This window comes from Lagopus leucura, unplaced genomic scaffold (genome assembly GCF_019238085.1).
Source record: "Lagopus leucura isolate 7727_CA_CO unplaced genomic scaffold, USGS_WTPT01 Super-Scaffold_100009, whole genome shotgun sequence".
NCBI lineage: Eukaryota > Metazoa > Chordata > Aves > Galliformes > Phasianidae > Lagopus > Lagopus leucura.
Genome location: NW_024962266.1, coordinates 3,897,888 through 3,915,151, shown reverse-complemented (window position 1 = coordinate 3,915,151; position 17,264 = coordinate 3,897,888). Strand labels below are relative to the sequence as shown.

At 38.1% G+C, this 17,264-nt stretch overlaps 1 protein-coding gene across 6 annotated transcripts in view; it reads right to left on the bottom strand.

The window, feature by feature from the left end:
• The window catches only part of RALGPS2 (Ral GEF with PH domain and SH3 binding motif 2), a 109,509-nt gene that overhangs the window by 53,707 nt on the left and 38,538 nt on the right, over positions 1 to 17,264 (bottom strand). For all 6 annotated transcript variants that reach the window (XM_042874192.1, XM_042874196.1, XM_042874197.1 and 3 more), the window contains exons 5-8: positions 14,770 to 14,853; positions 6,919 to 7,008; positions 3,915 to 4,007; positions 703 to 829 (exon numbers count right to left, since the gene is read on the bottom strand). In XM_042874192.1, coding sequence (XP_042730126.1) covers positions 703 to 829; positions 3,915 to 4,007; positions 6,919 to 7,008; positions 14,770 to 14,853 — 394 coding nt within the window. The remainder of the gene's footprint in view (positions 1 to 702; positions 830 to 3,914; positions 4,008 to 6,918; positions 7,009 to 14,769; positions 14,854 to 17,264) is intronic.

Genomic DNA, 17,264 nt, shown 5'->3' with positions numbered 1-17,264 from the left:
TCCTGAATTTTGTATAACCACTGACACCTTACGGTACCAAAGAAAAGCTACATTATAACAACACAATCACCATGAACAACATAAAACACTGAGACACTGAGTGACACTAGATCAGCTTGGAAGCCAAAACAAATACTAAGCATTTATGTAGCTTTCACAGGTACAAAGGAATATCAGTTACTGAATTATCCCGTAAGTGAGTCAGTAGTAAATATCCAGTTACACTTGTCATCTTAATATAACTGAATGCAACAATAGCTGCAGATTTTAGCATGTTCCAAACCTTAGAACCTGCATTTATTTATCAGAGGCTGCTGATTTAAAGCTTCTCATAAATTCAAGCCCAGCATTACTGTAACATTCAAATATTTAGCTCTTCAAGAGTGCTAGCAAGCATAACAGTTTAAGCACTTCTCCAGAAGTCAGCGTACCTATACAACATATGGGAAAATCATTTACTAGAAAACTGAGCCTGTATGTAGAACTTGAAGTGTTTGTGAGGTTTAATAGCAACTTTCTTCCTGAAGCTGGTGAAGCTTTTTCTTGCCAAATACAGAATACACAAAACCAACTGGTGGTTCTCTATTCTTTACTGAAGTACTGTAGTAGTTTCACACACGTTTAAACGACACTGTTCAGTTTGTGTAATCACTGCAGAAAGGTTTTTCATTAGTGTTTCCCATTTGAAACACTTCAGCTTACCTAAATAGGGAATACATGGAGTCATCTTCAAGCTGCTGATGTAATCCCTAAGCCTTTTGTAATTATCTTCTTTACTCATAACATACTCCAGCTTTTCAAAAGTGGCTTTGTCCTTCCGACTCAGTAACTACAAAGAAAAAAAAAAAGGCAGAATCAGTTGAGATGAAGTTGGATTGTTATGACTGCTCAAACTTTTACCCTTAAATGCATGCTTTTTATTTTAATTCTTTTGTTTCCCTCTCTCCCCCTTTTTTGGTTACTCATTTTGAAGTATGATTGCTTAAAATTACAGCATTTACTCCTTATGGATAAATACTTCAAGGACAAATATAGAAAAGTGCTATTTCAGTGGTCAAATTTAGATAAGCCTTCTAAAGAAATAATCAAACGTAAACCTTGGTGTGCTGGTGATCCTTCTGAAATAATAAGTTTTCCAATGACTAATCTAGCTAAAATACAACATTCCACACGCTTGTCCACTTTTGCAGTATTTCAAAGTCACAGTTTATTCACTGTATTGATCTTTAAAGTTAAGGTTTGCTTGTCAGAAGTACCAAGTTTTATATTAATCCAGTTTCAGAAAAACCCAAATTCCAAAATGTTTTTATTCTTGAATTGAAAACTGTTTTAACAAATTACGTCTTTTGAAGAGCAAAATCATATCCTTAAAACCTGATAAATATCCTTAACCAAACTACAAATAATAAAATGAATGCAGCTATAGGCATCCACATACTTGATGCGCTGGAAGAGTGTAAAGATTTGATCCATTTTTCTCTATAGAAAGCAAACAGAAGACTTGATTACAGGCTGTATTTATTGTCCCACAGGCTAGCAACTTCACTGGATCTTATCAGTATTACAGTGACCTCCACTCAAAATACCAGACAAAGTCATTGAGTCTCCTCCAATGCTCTCCCCCATGCCAACACATTCCTTTGACAGTATTAACTGAACACTGAGCTCTCTTTGCAAAACTGAGGAATAAACAATGTCTTTTTGAAACATCTAACTGCACTACTGTTGCAAAGCCACATTAAAGGCTTCATTTCAGCTTGGAGCCAAAATTCAGAGGAAGGTGCAAGATGTTTGCATTTGGCAGAAGGCTTGGTTTCCCAGCCTCCCAATCACTTTTTCCCCCTCACAAGATCCTTAATAGCACAAGAATTACAAGGTGCAGAACACTTAATTCTTTCATTCCCTTTTCTTTTTCAAATGAAGGTCAACTCATGTGACACAACGGAATTGAAATAAACCTTCAAGTTCTAATTTCTCTACTGAAATAACTGCTTTTTCTACCTACGTTGCCTACATCTTAATCTTCATTAGTGAGATTAACAGCGTCTTTCAGAATAAAATCACTTTTAAAGAGGAATTTATTTTCCAAGACACGTTGGTCTTTTACATTCCAGCAATTAACTTACATTGTTAGCTTTGCTTCCAATATTCTAATGAGCAGTAACTCATGTCTGCCGTTTCAATGAGGATGTGCCAATTGCAGGACAAAAAGAAAAAAACAACAGCAAAAGCAACAGTAAGGAGTCACGACTTCCTCCCAGCCACTGGGACATTACATTTATCTTTTTAACTTTATCTCCTCAAAGATGGCTTTGTTTTTATCAGCCTAGATGTGCTTGCTTTCAATAATATTAAAAAAATAGGTATTTTGTCTGCATATCATGCTTGGAAGTCTTTCTGTCTTTCGTGGACTGGAAGGTATGGCAAGTGGAAATTCAAGCTTGAATTAAATTACTGCACCTTCCTCAAAACAAACACACAGAGCTGCACCGTCTCAAAGTCTGATATATCATTGCAGGCTCTCTGAACAATCTCCAACAATAAGTAAAGCCCATAAGAGATTCCCTTGTGCTTATGGTGCAATACACATCAGGTCTCCAGTTTGTGCATTACCCAAGTGCAGAGAACCCAACAACACAAAAAGCGTAAAGGATGAAGTAGGAAAGAAATCAGGAATCCAAATGGTTTAATCATGGCAGCAGCTAACAAATTTATACTAATACAGAAACAGTATGTATTAATTTTGAATCATGCACACAAATCCATTTCTCATCACTGCTAAGTAAAGCGGGTGAAGCACCACAATGACAAAACCAGAAAAGTTTGCCTCAAGAACATTCTGAAGTCTTAGCTTCATTAAGGTTTTCCTGGAGAGATTTGAAGAAATTCATCTTACTGAACTGCGCGTTTGCAAAACGTGCACTGAATTGTAGATGAGTATTTTAGCAGGAGTGCTTTAAATTAATTTTTGGTAATCATTTGGAGCAACACTATAATTGAGATTTTCCTACCTTGGGTGAAGAAGGAGGCAGAATGACAGAAACACATTTTGTAATACGCAATATGTAAGGTATGTCTACAGAGAAAGTTTAGTTTGTTTCCCTGTTTTAGTGGTTTATCTGTACAGATCCCCTGCAGAGAAGCATTTCAGCCATCTGATCACTTTCACTGCACTTGAAAATGCATCTGTTTGTACAACTGGGTAACTACCCAATGGATAGCTGGATCAAACAAGGTTTACTCAACTCAGAGGTATCAATGAGCAGAAGTTGCTACAAATGTCTAACTGATGAAGATGCAACCACATGAAAATACTATTAATTCTAGTTAGAAAACATGCCAAAAAAACATTTCCAAAGAATGCCTCTTACATAACTGTACAGAAGACCACCTAAGAAATACAATGGCTACAGCAGCTGCAGTAACTATGAAAACCATCCGGAAAACTGATGAAGATTGCTGGATTCAGCTATCAGTAAGAGAAACTACAAATCTTTTTATGGAAACTGCATCATTAATTTCTGGACGTCTGTTCTCCATAGCAAAAAAATTCCATCAGTATAAACCCCTAAATGATTAAAATATGGCCCACTTTGGCATTCTTAATTTTCCAGCAACTAAATACAAAATAGCTTCAAGCCAAATTAAAAGCCTCTGCATTTAGCAGAATCTGCAGGGAACTATTTTTCAAAGGAATTTCTATGCCTTTCCAGGCATAGGCCTAGAATGGAAAAAAAAAATAAAAAATCCAACAGGAAACCATAGACTTCAGATGCAGTAGAAACATTAAGTATGTAGTACAAGAAGATTAGAAGTATCTGTAATAATTATTGCAAGCTTGAAAATAAGCTAGAGAATGCTGTATTTTTCTCAGAATGCATTAAAATCCCTCCCATGTCCCACTGCTCACTTACCGCCCATGTTTTAGTCAGTCTGAAGATAGGAGCACTCTGTAGGCCTGACACAACTGCCATAAGAGCGTGCAGATTGTTCAGCTCATACAGTTTCTGAGAACAAAAATATACAATAAATGACCAACATTCCAATTACTGTCCACAGCTAATACAGAATAAGCTGCAATCTAAACTGAAGATACCTCACATGTTTTAAAATGAACATTTAATTACAGCGAATTGCTGACCACTCAAATAACTTCCACAGCACTTTCTAATTTTCCAGTACTGCTTCTATACAGTCTTGGATTAGAAGATACTGGCCGTTGCATAGCCCAGATATAGCCCTGCCAAAAATATATGTTCCAAAATGTATACTATACATCAGAAATGCCAGAAATTTTCAAACCCAACACATTCCTATTCATAGTATTCGAGAGAATTTTCAAACTGAAGATGCCAAAAAGGACAGCCCACGTGAATGATGTAATCACGGCAGCATTCAATGCTGTAAGTGCATTTTTCACCACAGATTTATGGAGCCAGTCAGGCTGCAACAGAACACCTACAGAATTTGAAGCAGGATGAAGTCAAGCAGGGTAAACGTACCTGGAGTACTTCTCTGACTGAAAGGCAGTTTGGGGAGTATGAAAACTGAAACTGATTCGTAATGCAAGAATACGAGCAACCTTTATAAACGTTGTGAACTAAGTCTTTTTCCTCCTTCAAACTCAGCTTACCTAATTTTTCTTGAGTGGGAGGTCACTTGTGAGATGAGGCTTTGTTAGAAAAGACTGGCTTAACCAGATTCAGAGTATAAGAGACCACATTTTTTAGGGAGGCTGAAAGTGATCCTATGGGGTGGTTTTCCAGCTTGTGGCTTTGAAACTCAGGAAATGATTCTCTCTCTGCTTAACACTGGGCCAGAGAACGGACAGCCAAGTCCTCATAGGTATTACTCAGGAATCCCACATTTAATACATATTACCAGGTCACTCTAGTAGCAGTTTGAGTCTGGATGTCCAGAACTCCATGGTTCTAGCAAGTCTACTGGACTAGAAAGCAGGGACTTTCCACACCTACTGAAAAACCACTTATCTCACCTAATCCATTCTTTGATGGATTCTTCAGCATTTTGTATAAAGGGCAATCAGTGTTTTGTTGGGTGAGGTGGGGAAACAGCAGCTGGTTACCAATGCCATTCCTCAGGGCTTGCATCTGGGGCCTTGCTTTGTTTATCAGTGATCTAGATCAGGGAATCACATGCAGTTTCAGTTAAGCTGACAGTAGTATAGCCTTGACAGGCTTGGGGAGGAATGGCAGTAAAGTTTCCTGGTAGGAAAAGTTCTGGGGGTGCTGGTCAACAGCCAGCTAAACATGAGCCAGCAGCGCGTCCAGGTAGCCAAGCAGGTCAGCTGCATCCTGGTTTGTATCAGAAGAAGCAGTCCAGTAGGTCCAGAATCTCAAGTTTTGATGAGACTGTACCTCAAACACTGCAATCAGACAGTGAGTTCCTTGAGCATGTGTAGACAAGAACAATAATGTTGGTGAAGGGACTGGAAAAGACAACACATCAGGAACAGCTAAGGAAATTGGGGCTACTTAGTCTGGAGAAGAGGAGGCTGAGAGGAGATCTCTTTCTCTACAACTACCTGACAGGAGGCTGCAACGAAGAAGGGTTGGTCCCTTTTCTCAGGTGGCAAGCAATAGAGCATGAAGAAATGGCCTGATGCCGTGCCAAGGAGATTTAGCTGGACATTAGGAGAGGGTGGCCAAGCACTGGAACAGGATCCCCAGGACAGATGCGTGGACATGGCAATAAAGGACACAGGTCAGTGGCGGGATTTGGTGGATCAGGCAGATGGTTGCACTCTGTGATTTTGAAGCTCTTCTCCAACCCAGATGATTCCATATACCTAACTCCTACTAAATAGCATTACTTGTCTTTGTCCAACCACTCATGCGGTCACTCTTTTTTTTCCCCCCACTGGCTCCCAAATAAGGTAATCTGCTGTCCTGAAGAAGGATGCAGAACAACAACATGGCTGATTAAAATGAAACAAGAATCTTCTAGCTGCTGCCAGCACTGAAACAGATGTCATAACCAATCAGGATAGCCTGGGAACTTCAGGAGAATGCAATCATTAAGTCCAATTAGTTTGTGCATCTATAGAATGAGATACCCTTAAAGGACAGGCAGCTATACAACAGACAGACAGTAGTCAGCACAAAAAAGTTCTGCCTAGTGGATTTATAGCTTCTCTGAAAAGTTAATTAATGGGATCTCTGGCACCACGCTGCTTTGATAAAGTTGGTGTAAACAGAAAATGGCAATAATTGCAGCAACTTTATATTAGAAGCCATATGTAAGCAGTCAAGACAAAACAGTAAGTAAATTAACAGACATAAAAGCACCCCCAAATATTTACTGTCTTTTTTTAGATTCTAATTTTACAACTCACAGCTAAGTTGCTCAACTGACTTCAGATATTCAAGCACAGAATTCTGTCTCAGAAACAGCAGCATTTCTGCAAACACTGCTTCCTGTAGATGCCATCAGACACATCCAGTGTGCTGTGGCCAAAGCAGAGCCTATCAGGCCTGGTCCCGCTTTGTTTCCAAGAACAGTTCTGCACTACGTTCACCACTGGAAAGTTCCCATCTCTACACATAATGTTTGGGTTTATTCAACATTAGAAAACATTTGGTAAATTATTTAAGTAACAATATTTCAAGTAAGTTACCATTGTGCTTCCTCAGTTTAGCCTTTTTTGATGGCTTTTTTCTTTTTTTTCTTTTTTGGCAGACAAAGGCTTCTATTTCAGGACTTTGGTCTGTGATATTTCTGACAACTTTGTTACACACACAAGCCAAACATCTAATCATGGCAGGAGATAAAACCACAGCTAAACTGGGTATCAGATAAATATTTACCTATGTGTATTTCTGAACTGACCAACCTAATTACAAGATCCTTCACTATGGTGAATCCCACAGTCCCCACCATCACCCCTCAATTTCTTACCTTTGCAGTTTTAATATAGTGGCTCAAAACCTCAGCTCTTATTTTTAAGGTTTGTGCATGAAGAATCTCTCTGACTACCCAGAAGCTTACCTGGAAAAGAAAACAGGCCTTTTGAAACAGAGCATCAATGTTACACGTTTAGTTCTGTCATTTCACTGGCAATACATCTCACAGTGTTCAAGTTCCTTCTACAACATATGAATAAACTTAGAGAATTCAGAAAGTTACACTACCCTATGCCTACCAATAACACAGACTTTAATAAAAGACCTGATTTTTTCTTTTCCACAACTACAAAACTGCACTACCCAACTCACAGATACCTTACAGTTCACTGACAATGGCAAATTCTCAACACTACTGAAGAAACAGACTCAGATTGGAGACTCTGCACACTAGAACTTACAGGAAGAATCCTATGCTGCAACCTGGAGTTTATTATTCCTAATCTTACTGATGGCTAAGTCAATTCCCAGCTAATACAGAGCATATTATTAGTTTCCTTTGTTAAGTTCTACAGTGTTGGCTTACAAAAGTTGTCATTATGTTCAGTATAGCACAAAGGATGCTAGTTGCTTTTATTCACAAACCCTCACCTGCCTCACAAAAGCTACAATTTGAAAACATTTTGATAACATTTCCAACTTTTTCTCTCCCCACATCCTCCACCCTCTTATGCTTCAGCACAGAGAGGAATGATAGAAAATACATTTCTTCAGATATGCAGTAAAACAGTTGGAAAGAATTAGCAAAAGGTAGTAAACACCACAGCTTTTATTCAGGCACCCAATACAGGTTAGGAGAAAATTCACAAATTAGCAAGATACAGCATAACTGCTACTTACAAAACTACAGAAGAAATGTATGCTCTCTTATGCAAGGAGCTGCCAATCTGTCATGCTGCTGATTTTTAAAATTAATATTAAACCACTACTTGTAAACTAACATTGTGTTCATGCCCAAGTTCCTGCCAAAATTTCAATTTAAAAGAATAACAATAAAAATCCTATCTATCCTGTTTAACTCTGTACAGTATGCCAAGTCTTTACACATAAAAGCACTGAAAAATGAAAAGAATAGCACAAAAAATAAAAAAATAAAGCTACTTTTGAGAACTGAGGTGTCCTAACACGAAGTCTGGAACAAGAAACAGAAGAACTACCAAAAAAAAAATCAAAAGTCTAAGACCCTACAAACATCCTACATCATTGCTTCCCTTTGGTCTGTTTATTCAGGGTCATATCAGCCAGGAAAGGAAGAAGTTGTAGAGCTCAAGTTTTCTTTTTGCCTTAAAAAAAGAAAATAACAACAGCAATATAAAAAAAACGCACAGAAGTGTCTCCTGAGAGATTGTTACCCTGATGAAAGTAAAATGTGGCTCTGTGCAAACAGCATTACTACAAAATATCTAAGTTCTCCTGAAGTATTCAACAGCACTTCAAAGTATTGTCAAAATAATTTAGACCTCAATGTGATGTGCTGCTGTAGTTACACACTTGAGTAAAACTACACCCTTAAATGATCAAGAAGTTTCTTCAGAGATGCTTTCCCTTTGAAGAACAAAGAAATCTCAAGTTTTAACATTGGTTTTTGCATCGCAAAGAATCCCATAGAGACAATGCACTCTAACTTATGAGCCTTTGGTCAGAAAAACAGAGTTTGGATGAAATAAGAGATCGTTTGCAGTAGGCCAGATTAAGAAACTCATGCTCAAAGCATGGAACAATGCTTCAGTATGTTCATGAGAATAGAAAAACAAAGCACTTGGCACGTTGGCCTAAACGTCTATGGAAGTTCATCAGTCTCACAGTGACACAGACCCCGTACCACACAAGTACTCCTGTTTATTCAATGAAATCTGGTTTCTGTCCCAGTCCCAGCCAGACTGGGGTCTCAATGCTTCCAAGAACTTACAAAGAAAGCAAACAAAACCAACTCCAAACCTCCTCCTCAGCTTTCGGCTGTCCAATGCCTTCAGTGAGAGTCAGCAGCGGGAAGAACTAAACTCCTGACCACTTCCACTCCAACCACCTCCTTTCCTCCTTCATGCACTTTCATTGGTACTGCTATTGGTTCCGTCTGGTCTATTCTATAGCGCCTTTAGAAAGGCACCTCATTTTTCCAAATATTGAAAAATAAACAATTTAAACAAAACCTTTTGTTTCAAATCAGCCACACAGAATCACACTGATATTTTATTCAGGTTCTTTCTTCACATTAGTAAAGGACAGTTCCATAAATACTGTGGCTATTTGCTGTAAAATCCTCTCACTGTATTCACATCTTATTTCCCCCACACTGTCCACCCACCCAACAGTTAGATTCCTAGCAGTTTTTGGGTAACCATCTCTTTGATATCAGCTCAAGACAGCATTTAAACCCTTACTTATATTTGCGTATTAACATTCTTCCCTGTTACCACCATCATATAAAAACAGAATCTTCTTCTGAATGCATTTTTCCTCAAATCACAACAGCTCAAGCATTTTAAACCATCCTTTGCTTGCCATATCTGGAATACCAGCCTACCTACACTGGCTCTTTTAAGCTCAGTAGGGAACAAAGGTTCAGTAAGTAGGTAAACTTGACAATTTTGTACACGGACACATTTTCACCAATTACAACAGTTGTATATTTTGATACAACTAACTTTCAGAAAGAAAGCTTCAATAGGCAGGGATCACAGCTTTAAAAGAATTATGTAGAGAAGTTGCATTCTTTTTTTTTTTTTTTTTTTTTTAAAGGAACTTAATAGCAGATGTGCAGATCTATGCAGTACTGCATCACAACACATGCCTTAAGAATAAAAGGATCCTGGCATGGAATGATTCACTGACTTCTCTTCCGTGAACTCGAACTGTTTTTACAGGCACCACATATAATTATCACATAACTAATGCTGGAAATACACTACTTCATTCTCAGTAGACTGCAATCAACTGCACATAATTGTTACTGTTTCCAAAATGCTATCAGCAGATCAATTTGCTGTGAAGCAGCTGTTACTGATTTAATGTTCTTTTTACTTACAATGTGAGAGCTGTTCAAGGCTCTCTTTTGGCAAGTTGGGGGAAAAAGAAAAAGACAGATGCACGATGCATATTTAAGCTCGGTGAAATTTAAAGGTGGGCAAAAATTTGATGAAATGGATTTGTGGTCAGTAAAGCCAAGAGTTAGGATGATATTACTTAATGTATTTTAGCTGTAAACATTTGTACCCCACAAGAAGTAGGGCAGGTGCCCAACAGCAACTGCTTTCAGCTGAACAAGAACAGAGAAGGTAGACCAGGCAAGGAAGACAAAAACTTGCTCCATTGTGTCTTCTTATTCCAGCTGCTACTGCCTATGCTGTTTGAATTCTTGGCTTTCCACTGCTCTCCAAAAGATGGCAAATCTAAATATAAACAGTACTATTGAAATGAATGACTCCTCCACAATGACACATTCTGAACCACACCACATCAAAAGTTATCCCAAGTACTGTCTCCAGTAAGCCAAAAACTGAGGTACTAACATGAAGAATTTCAATCTGCAACTGAAACAACACTTGCAGCCTTTTGATCTCCTCTCCAGTCCCAGCACATGAAGGTAAGACTGATGACTTTTCCTTGGTGCCTGAATAAAGACTGATGTAAACTTCCTGCACATAGTATGTCCCTTGGCCACCAAAGCTGCATGCTGCACTTTCTCAAAACATTGGCTGGAGGAAAACTAATCCACCTCACAAGCAGTCGCTAAGTACTTGGACTTGTTTCTTCTATTATCAACTCTCTGACCCTTCAAAGTAGTTTCTCCAACTGGCTGATAAGAGTCACCTATCAATAATTTTTCAAATGACATGTTAAAGAGAAACAAGAAAAAAAAAAGAAACGAGAAAGAAGGCCTAGAAATGTCCCCAAATCTTCTGGCTTCAAATGTAGTCACAGAGACAGACCAAGAACTGGAACATTTGAATGCAACAGTGCTGACAATGTGAAAAACAGACAGAAAAGCTACTTTCCTTGATCCAGCTGATTTACTGGTGAATGGCAAGGGCTTCAAGTACTTACCACCTACCTGATTAAAGAGAGACCCTGGAAGATTAGCTCAGCAGCAGAGCCCCAGACTGGCCTGTCCCAAATCTATTATTATCCACAAAACTCAAAGACATGGCAAAGATGCTCATATATATATAAGATATATAATATAAATATATATATAAGATACATATATAAATAAGAGTGCTGTGTGTATGTATGTATATATATATACATACATACATATATATATATATATACACACATACATACACACATATATACATATACACATACATATATATATATACATACATACACACAGCACTCTTATTTTAGGGATTCCCCAAAGACAACTTCAGATTAATGACAATGTATTTCTTTTGGATGTTAAAAACATCAATAACAGGCATCTGACTGATAGAATCTTTGGAAGCAGTCGATGCAGTCAAAACCCAAAAGGGAAGTGAAAGTTAGGGACAAATCACAGAATCATAGAATGGCCTGGATTGAAAAGGATCACAACAATCATCTGGTTCCAACCCCCTGCTATGTGCAGGGTCACCAACCAGCAGACCAGGCTGCCCAGAGCCACATCCAGCCTGGCCTTGTATGCCTGCAGAGACAGAGCATCCACAACCTCCTCGGGCAACCTGTTCCAGTGCCTCACCACCCTCTGTGATTATAACAAAAACTTTCAGATGATTAACTCTGCTGGAGGCCACAGAAAAGAAAACCTTCAAACACTAAGAAGGCTCTCAAAAACTGTTAGTGAAGACATCTTCACCTGACAGAATTGCACATCTGACTTCTATGACTGTACAGAAAGCACTTACATAGGGTCAAGCTTACCTATAAACCTAAAGCTTCTGATTAGAAAATTTGCAGCTCTATTTGCACACAGCATAAAAAATGTCTACACGAAGGATATCTGAAGAAACCCACAGGCAGCCTCTCCTTGCATCAACCTGTCTGTATGCTTATTGCTTTTCTGATGACTGCTCCCTTCCACGAGACAGAGTTCATAAGCAAATCTCAGCCCCTTCCTGACTGCATCATTACTGGTGAGGCCTTCAGATGCCAAACCAAAGGGGCAAAAAGGGAAGGCAGAGAAACAGCACAACAGACTCTGCAAATAGCAGCTCAAAGCTCGTCAGACTGCTGCATTTTATTCAAGGTTCTCCTCCACCACGTGGAAAAAATTTGAAGAACAGGAACAGACCTTTCAATCTACTGAAGCACCGAACAAACGCAGACACTACAGAACTTTGAGAGTCACCTAGTTTTAATATTTCTTCTTGATCTGTCTTTCAATCAGAAGTTCACTGAAACCAATGACGTGCAGTCGAAAAAGACAACAGATGAAAGTGCCAGTCACAATCAACAATTATCTAACAGGCACCATGGAATAATGAAAATACAAAGTTCCCTTCAGCAGTTAGCAAGGCTTTCTAGAGAAACGGGACTGTGAACTGTTATGAAGAAAGGTGTTGCAGAAAAAGGCAATTATTTCTGGTACTGTACTCTCTGTATTGCATGCACATTGACATTTCTGTATGAATCTTTATAAAAATTCAGATAGAACAAAGTACTGCACATCAAAAGTCGATAAACCGAGCAAAAAAATTTGGTAAGCACTCTGCAGAAGAAAAAAAACATTGCAATAACCTTTGAAAAAAAAAACAGCTAAAATCTAAATTGATAACAGAACCAAAAGCGTAAGAATGAATGGGAGACAAGATAACATTACAGCAATAAATGAATGGAATTTTGCTAGATGAAATTTCTGTGTGTTATTCTAAGAATACTGCATTTAGACGTTTTCTAAACATTATTTAGATACTACTAAGACGTTAATTCCATTGTTAAGATCTTTAACAACTATTTCTAAGTCACAGGTATCTTCTGCTGGCTCTGGACAACTCTACAAGGCACACCTCCCCTCCCTCTGTCCTTAACATCTTTGACTGGTTAGACACTTTTAAACTGTGGCTCTGTAATGACAGACAGTTTGCAGACAGTTAATTGCTTATTCTCATGACCTGGCTTACCCTCCTCACTTCTTTCTAAGAAGTATATTATACCAATTCTTTAATATGTTTCAAGTTAAGCCTGAGGAACCTAGCTCTGCTCAGCCTGACTGAGAGGGGATGTGATTAAGGTACACCTAAAAGAACACGGGAGCAAATGGAAGAGGTCAGACTCTTTTCAGTAGTGTGTAGTGACAGAACAAGGAACAATAGCCTAAAAGTTCAACACAGGAAGTTCCATACTGATATGGGAAAGAAATTCTTTATGGTAAGGGTGACGGACCGCTGGAACAGAATGCCCAGAGAGGTTGTAGAGTCTCCTTCCACAGAGATATTCAGGACCCAGCTGGACACTGACCTGTGGGACCTGTTGCAGCATACCTGCTTTAGCAGGGAGGTTGGACTCAATGATCTGCTGAGGTTCCTTTCAACCCTTGCAATTCTGTAAAGTTGACTGTTTAGCCAATTTCTGCAGTTCCTTGTTATGTTATACCAAGACAAAATTGTAAGTAAGGTAGTTGAAGAACACTAATGTGGCCCTTACTACAAAAGCATTTTGGAATATTGAGCAAAACAGTATGCTTCTTCAAAGAGACAACTAATATGAATTGAGAGCACAATGTTGGAATCTGGTTTATCGGTGTAGAACTAGTCTCACACTGGATATATACTAACTTCTAAGGCTAGACCAGGAAAATTTCACCCAAATACTGGGTGGGGAGGGAACAGATTTGAGAAGATGATGTTACAGTCACAAGAATTTCAAGACATAACATCATTTCTTCAGTCAAGAGGTGAATCAGGCAACTTCTCCAAGCCCACTCCCAGACATGTACTTTAATCATTAGATGGCTAAGCAATATTCTAAGTGTAGATATGTGATAAAGCTTGGTCAAATCCTGAACGTAAGCAATAATGGAAAGTGTGAAAGCATACAACAGAAGACTGAAAAAGTCAGAGGCTCAGTCTGAGTTTGAGATGATTAACAAAGATGTCCAAGATTCTGGGCACAGAAAATAAATAGGTCTGGAAAAGAGCTTTTATATTGGAGACATTATTAAACATTTACAAGAGGAGAGAAGAGGGTAAGAGAATTACTTCATCTGAGAGAAAAAAATAAGTATTAAATAAAAAGGCATTACAGTTTTGAGATGAGGTTGGCTAACTACATAGCTGCAGTTCTGCAGCTTTAACAAGAGGAGAAGGCTAAAACTGAAATCTTGTTTTATACAAATAAATTTTTAAGAAAGCCACAAGTCTCAAATGCATAACTGAAAAATTATGCAAAATAGAGAACTAAAAAATAAGAGTTAGACAATTGATGTTTTCTTAAGTTTGCTCAGAATCACCTTAAAAAGATAATCATACTGACAAAAAGCTCTTATTTCTAGGGACAAACATCTAATGAAGCAAAAGACATATAATTAACAGAAGGAAATACCTAATTATGACTCCAGAAATCCTACATAGTAAGCTTTTGATGTGAAATGATTATTCCCATCTTTATGAAAAGGGCAACCAGTATGTCTGGGAAAAATGCTTAATATTTTCCTCATTTTATTCATTAGTAGCTGCTATTAAAAAAAAATCCAAACCCAACACAGCTATTTGTTTAGCACGTGAGCCGTGGTCTTTCTGTACTAGCTGAAGATAATGAACTCTCTTCAGCAATTATTTGCAATTTTCAAATAACCAGCTGTGATCAACAGCAAGTGATGTGCCAGAACACTTAATTCACCAGATGTTTTAAACATATACATGTAATTACAATGAATTTAAAAAAAAAAAAAAAAATAGCAACTCACATGATTGAATCTTCTGGTGAAAGCAACTGCGTTTGGAGCAGAACTATACTTCTCTTTTTTATTCCAACCACAGCTTGCCAGCTCCTGCAAGAACAAAGATGAGAATTCACTTTTTGCATCTGTGAGTGTTCAGAGCCATAACCAGAGAGGGAAGCATCGCAAAAGTTTCAAAATAACAGAGCGATAACAAGTTGAGATAATAAATACAAGAGTGGCACTTTTCTTCTGCAAACTGAAATTCTGTAAGCATTGCTTCCAAATGGTTTTGAATTATTAGATTTCATCTTCTGTTGAATTAGACTTTTTTTTTTAAATTCATTTAAATTTAAATTAAATTTAAATATTATTAAAAGCCAAGGAAATAATTCAAGATCCATTTAGCTAGCACACAAAAATACTGTTGTAAGCACGAATCTGAACTAGGGGGAGGAGTGTGTCTTTTGTCTTCAATTACTTTCTGAAGATATTTAAATTTAGATTATAAAACTCATTACATCAACCAAGACACGTCCTGTTATTTTCACTTGGCATGCTGCGTTACAGAAATACCAAATTGGTCACCTTCTGCAGCAACAATAAAAGAAGATCTACTTCCAGTTTTCCATTCCAAATGAGCCAATTTGATGTGAAGCTGAACAGTCAGCATGTAAGAAAGATTTATGGAATAAAATGGTGCAAGAGTGTTTGCTTAAAAAGAAAAAAAATTAAAGCTACTTCATTGCTGTACTTGAGCTGCAACGCTTCCTGTCTGTGCAACTTACACAGCAGTTGGGCAATGACACCATATTCACTGTTATTTACTACCTTTTAATTTCAATACAGCATTTTTATCTGGGAGCCGTAAAAATCTAAATTTACTATTGAGCTCTTCTATTCATACACAGTAGCACACAGAACAGACCCAAATACATTCAGCATACAACCTACTCAGCAGTGCCAGTTGAAACCACCAGGAACACCATCCAGTACAGAGACAGCTGAATTATCAAAGGAGCATAATAGCAAAGCACAGCCTTTAGTTTTCATTTATTTATGCTTTCTCTTCACGTCTTTCACTCCAAAGTGCTCTCAGTTTTATTACTGTATTGATAACCCCTTACTGAAACCAGTGTTACACCATACATGTCAATTATATCAGTTAAGATAAAAAAAAAATCAACATATAATTAATAATTGTGCTGTTTAATGCGCGTTAAAATAATCTAGCATCTGAATATTCTAAGCTCTAACCTCAGAACAGCATGTTATCCCACAGAGTTCTGAATTTTGTTTTTAATTAAAACTTAACGTCTTTTCAGCCAACATCCCAAAGCTACTGAAGAGTCTCATGCCAGTTAAGAGAGATCTTCAGTTCTTCCACTTATTTAAGTCTGGCACGCTGGTCTGCACTTGCTAGAGAAGGCTGATGCTCCCTCCTACCCACAGGCACTAAGAAGAATGCATTCTCCAACTCAGCATTCTAGAGCCATTCCTTCAAATGTCACTATGAAGTGCCAGTATCAGCACCTACCCAAGAAAATGCTATCCTGTTCAACATAAAAACATGTGTGCCCACCTCCTCACACCAGCTCATCAGTGACTATGCAAAAGACAACCGCGCAACTGTGAGCTGCTCCTATTGCAAAGAACAGGCTAAGAGGTGAGGAACCATCCAAGAGATCTTGGCTTGCATTCTCTGTCCCTCAGCACCCCCAGTGTTGCAGTTTCCATTATAACAACAACAACATCACAGCTTTGCACATGGGGAGAATACAGGTTGATTCATCCTCACTGGCACCTGATGATTACACTTCCTTAATAGCAGGAAAAGAAATCTAGTTGCTTTCTCAGGTTTAGACAAAGCACGGCAATTTGTTAATAATTCAGGGCACACCTTTCTATGATTTCAATTCCTTGTTACCAAACAGAAAAGCTGTGATGGTTAAAGATACAAGTGACCCATTGCTCTGGTACTGTACGTGTAAGGGTTGCACGCAAGAGTTTTGCCTCAGAAGCAGACCTGGTTTAGTTGGCTTTGGGGTTTTAATGACATTGATGTGATTAACAATAGTAGTGGTATTTTTTAAGCCAAATCCATTACCAAGAATCTTTAGACAGTATGTAGAAGTATAAAGATTAGGGCCCAATTTATACTTATATCCTAATATCTGATGAGCACAGGTGCAACATCTCACTCAGACTGAAACGTACACAGAATTATTTGAAAAAAAGAGGTCTCCCTGTATTTTCAATTTTAATTGCATACAGCTTCTTCTGACCTGAGAGCTAACCTTTACGCCCCTTCCTTTTCCATTGAGAACTAACACAACTTAGCAGCATGTGAGACACAAGGCAACTGGCCTCCTTCTACCTGTGAAGGAACACTGATGGACACATGTTATTTACATGCTGTCAGTGCCTTCAGCTTCTTTATGCACATGTGAGAAGTACTAAAGTAGCTACAGATATTTTTCACTGAAGGCATCATGTGGCTTTTTCTTATGTAGCACAGATTT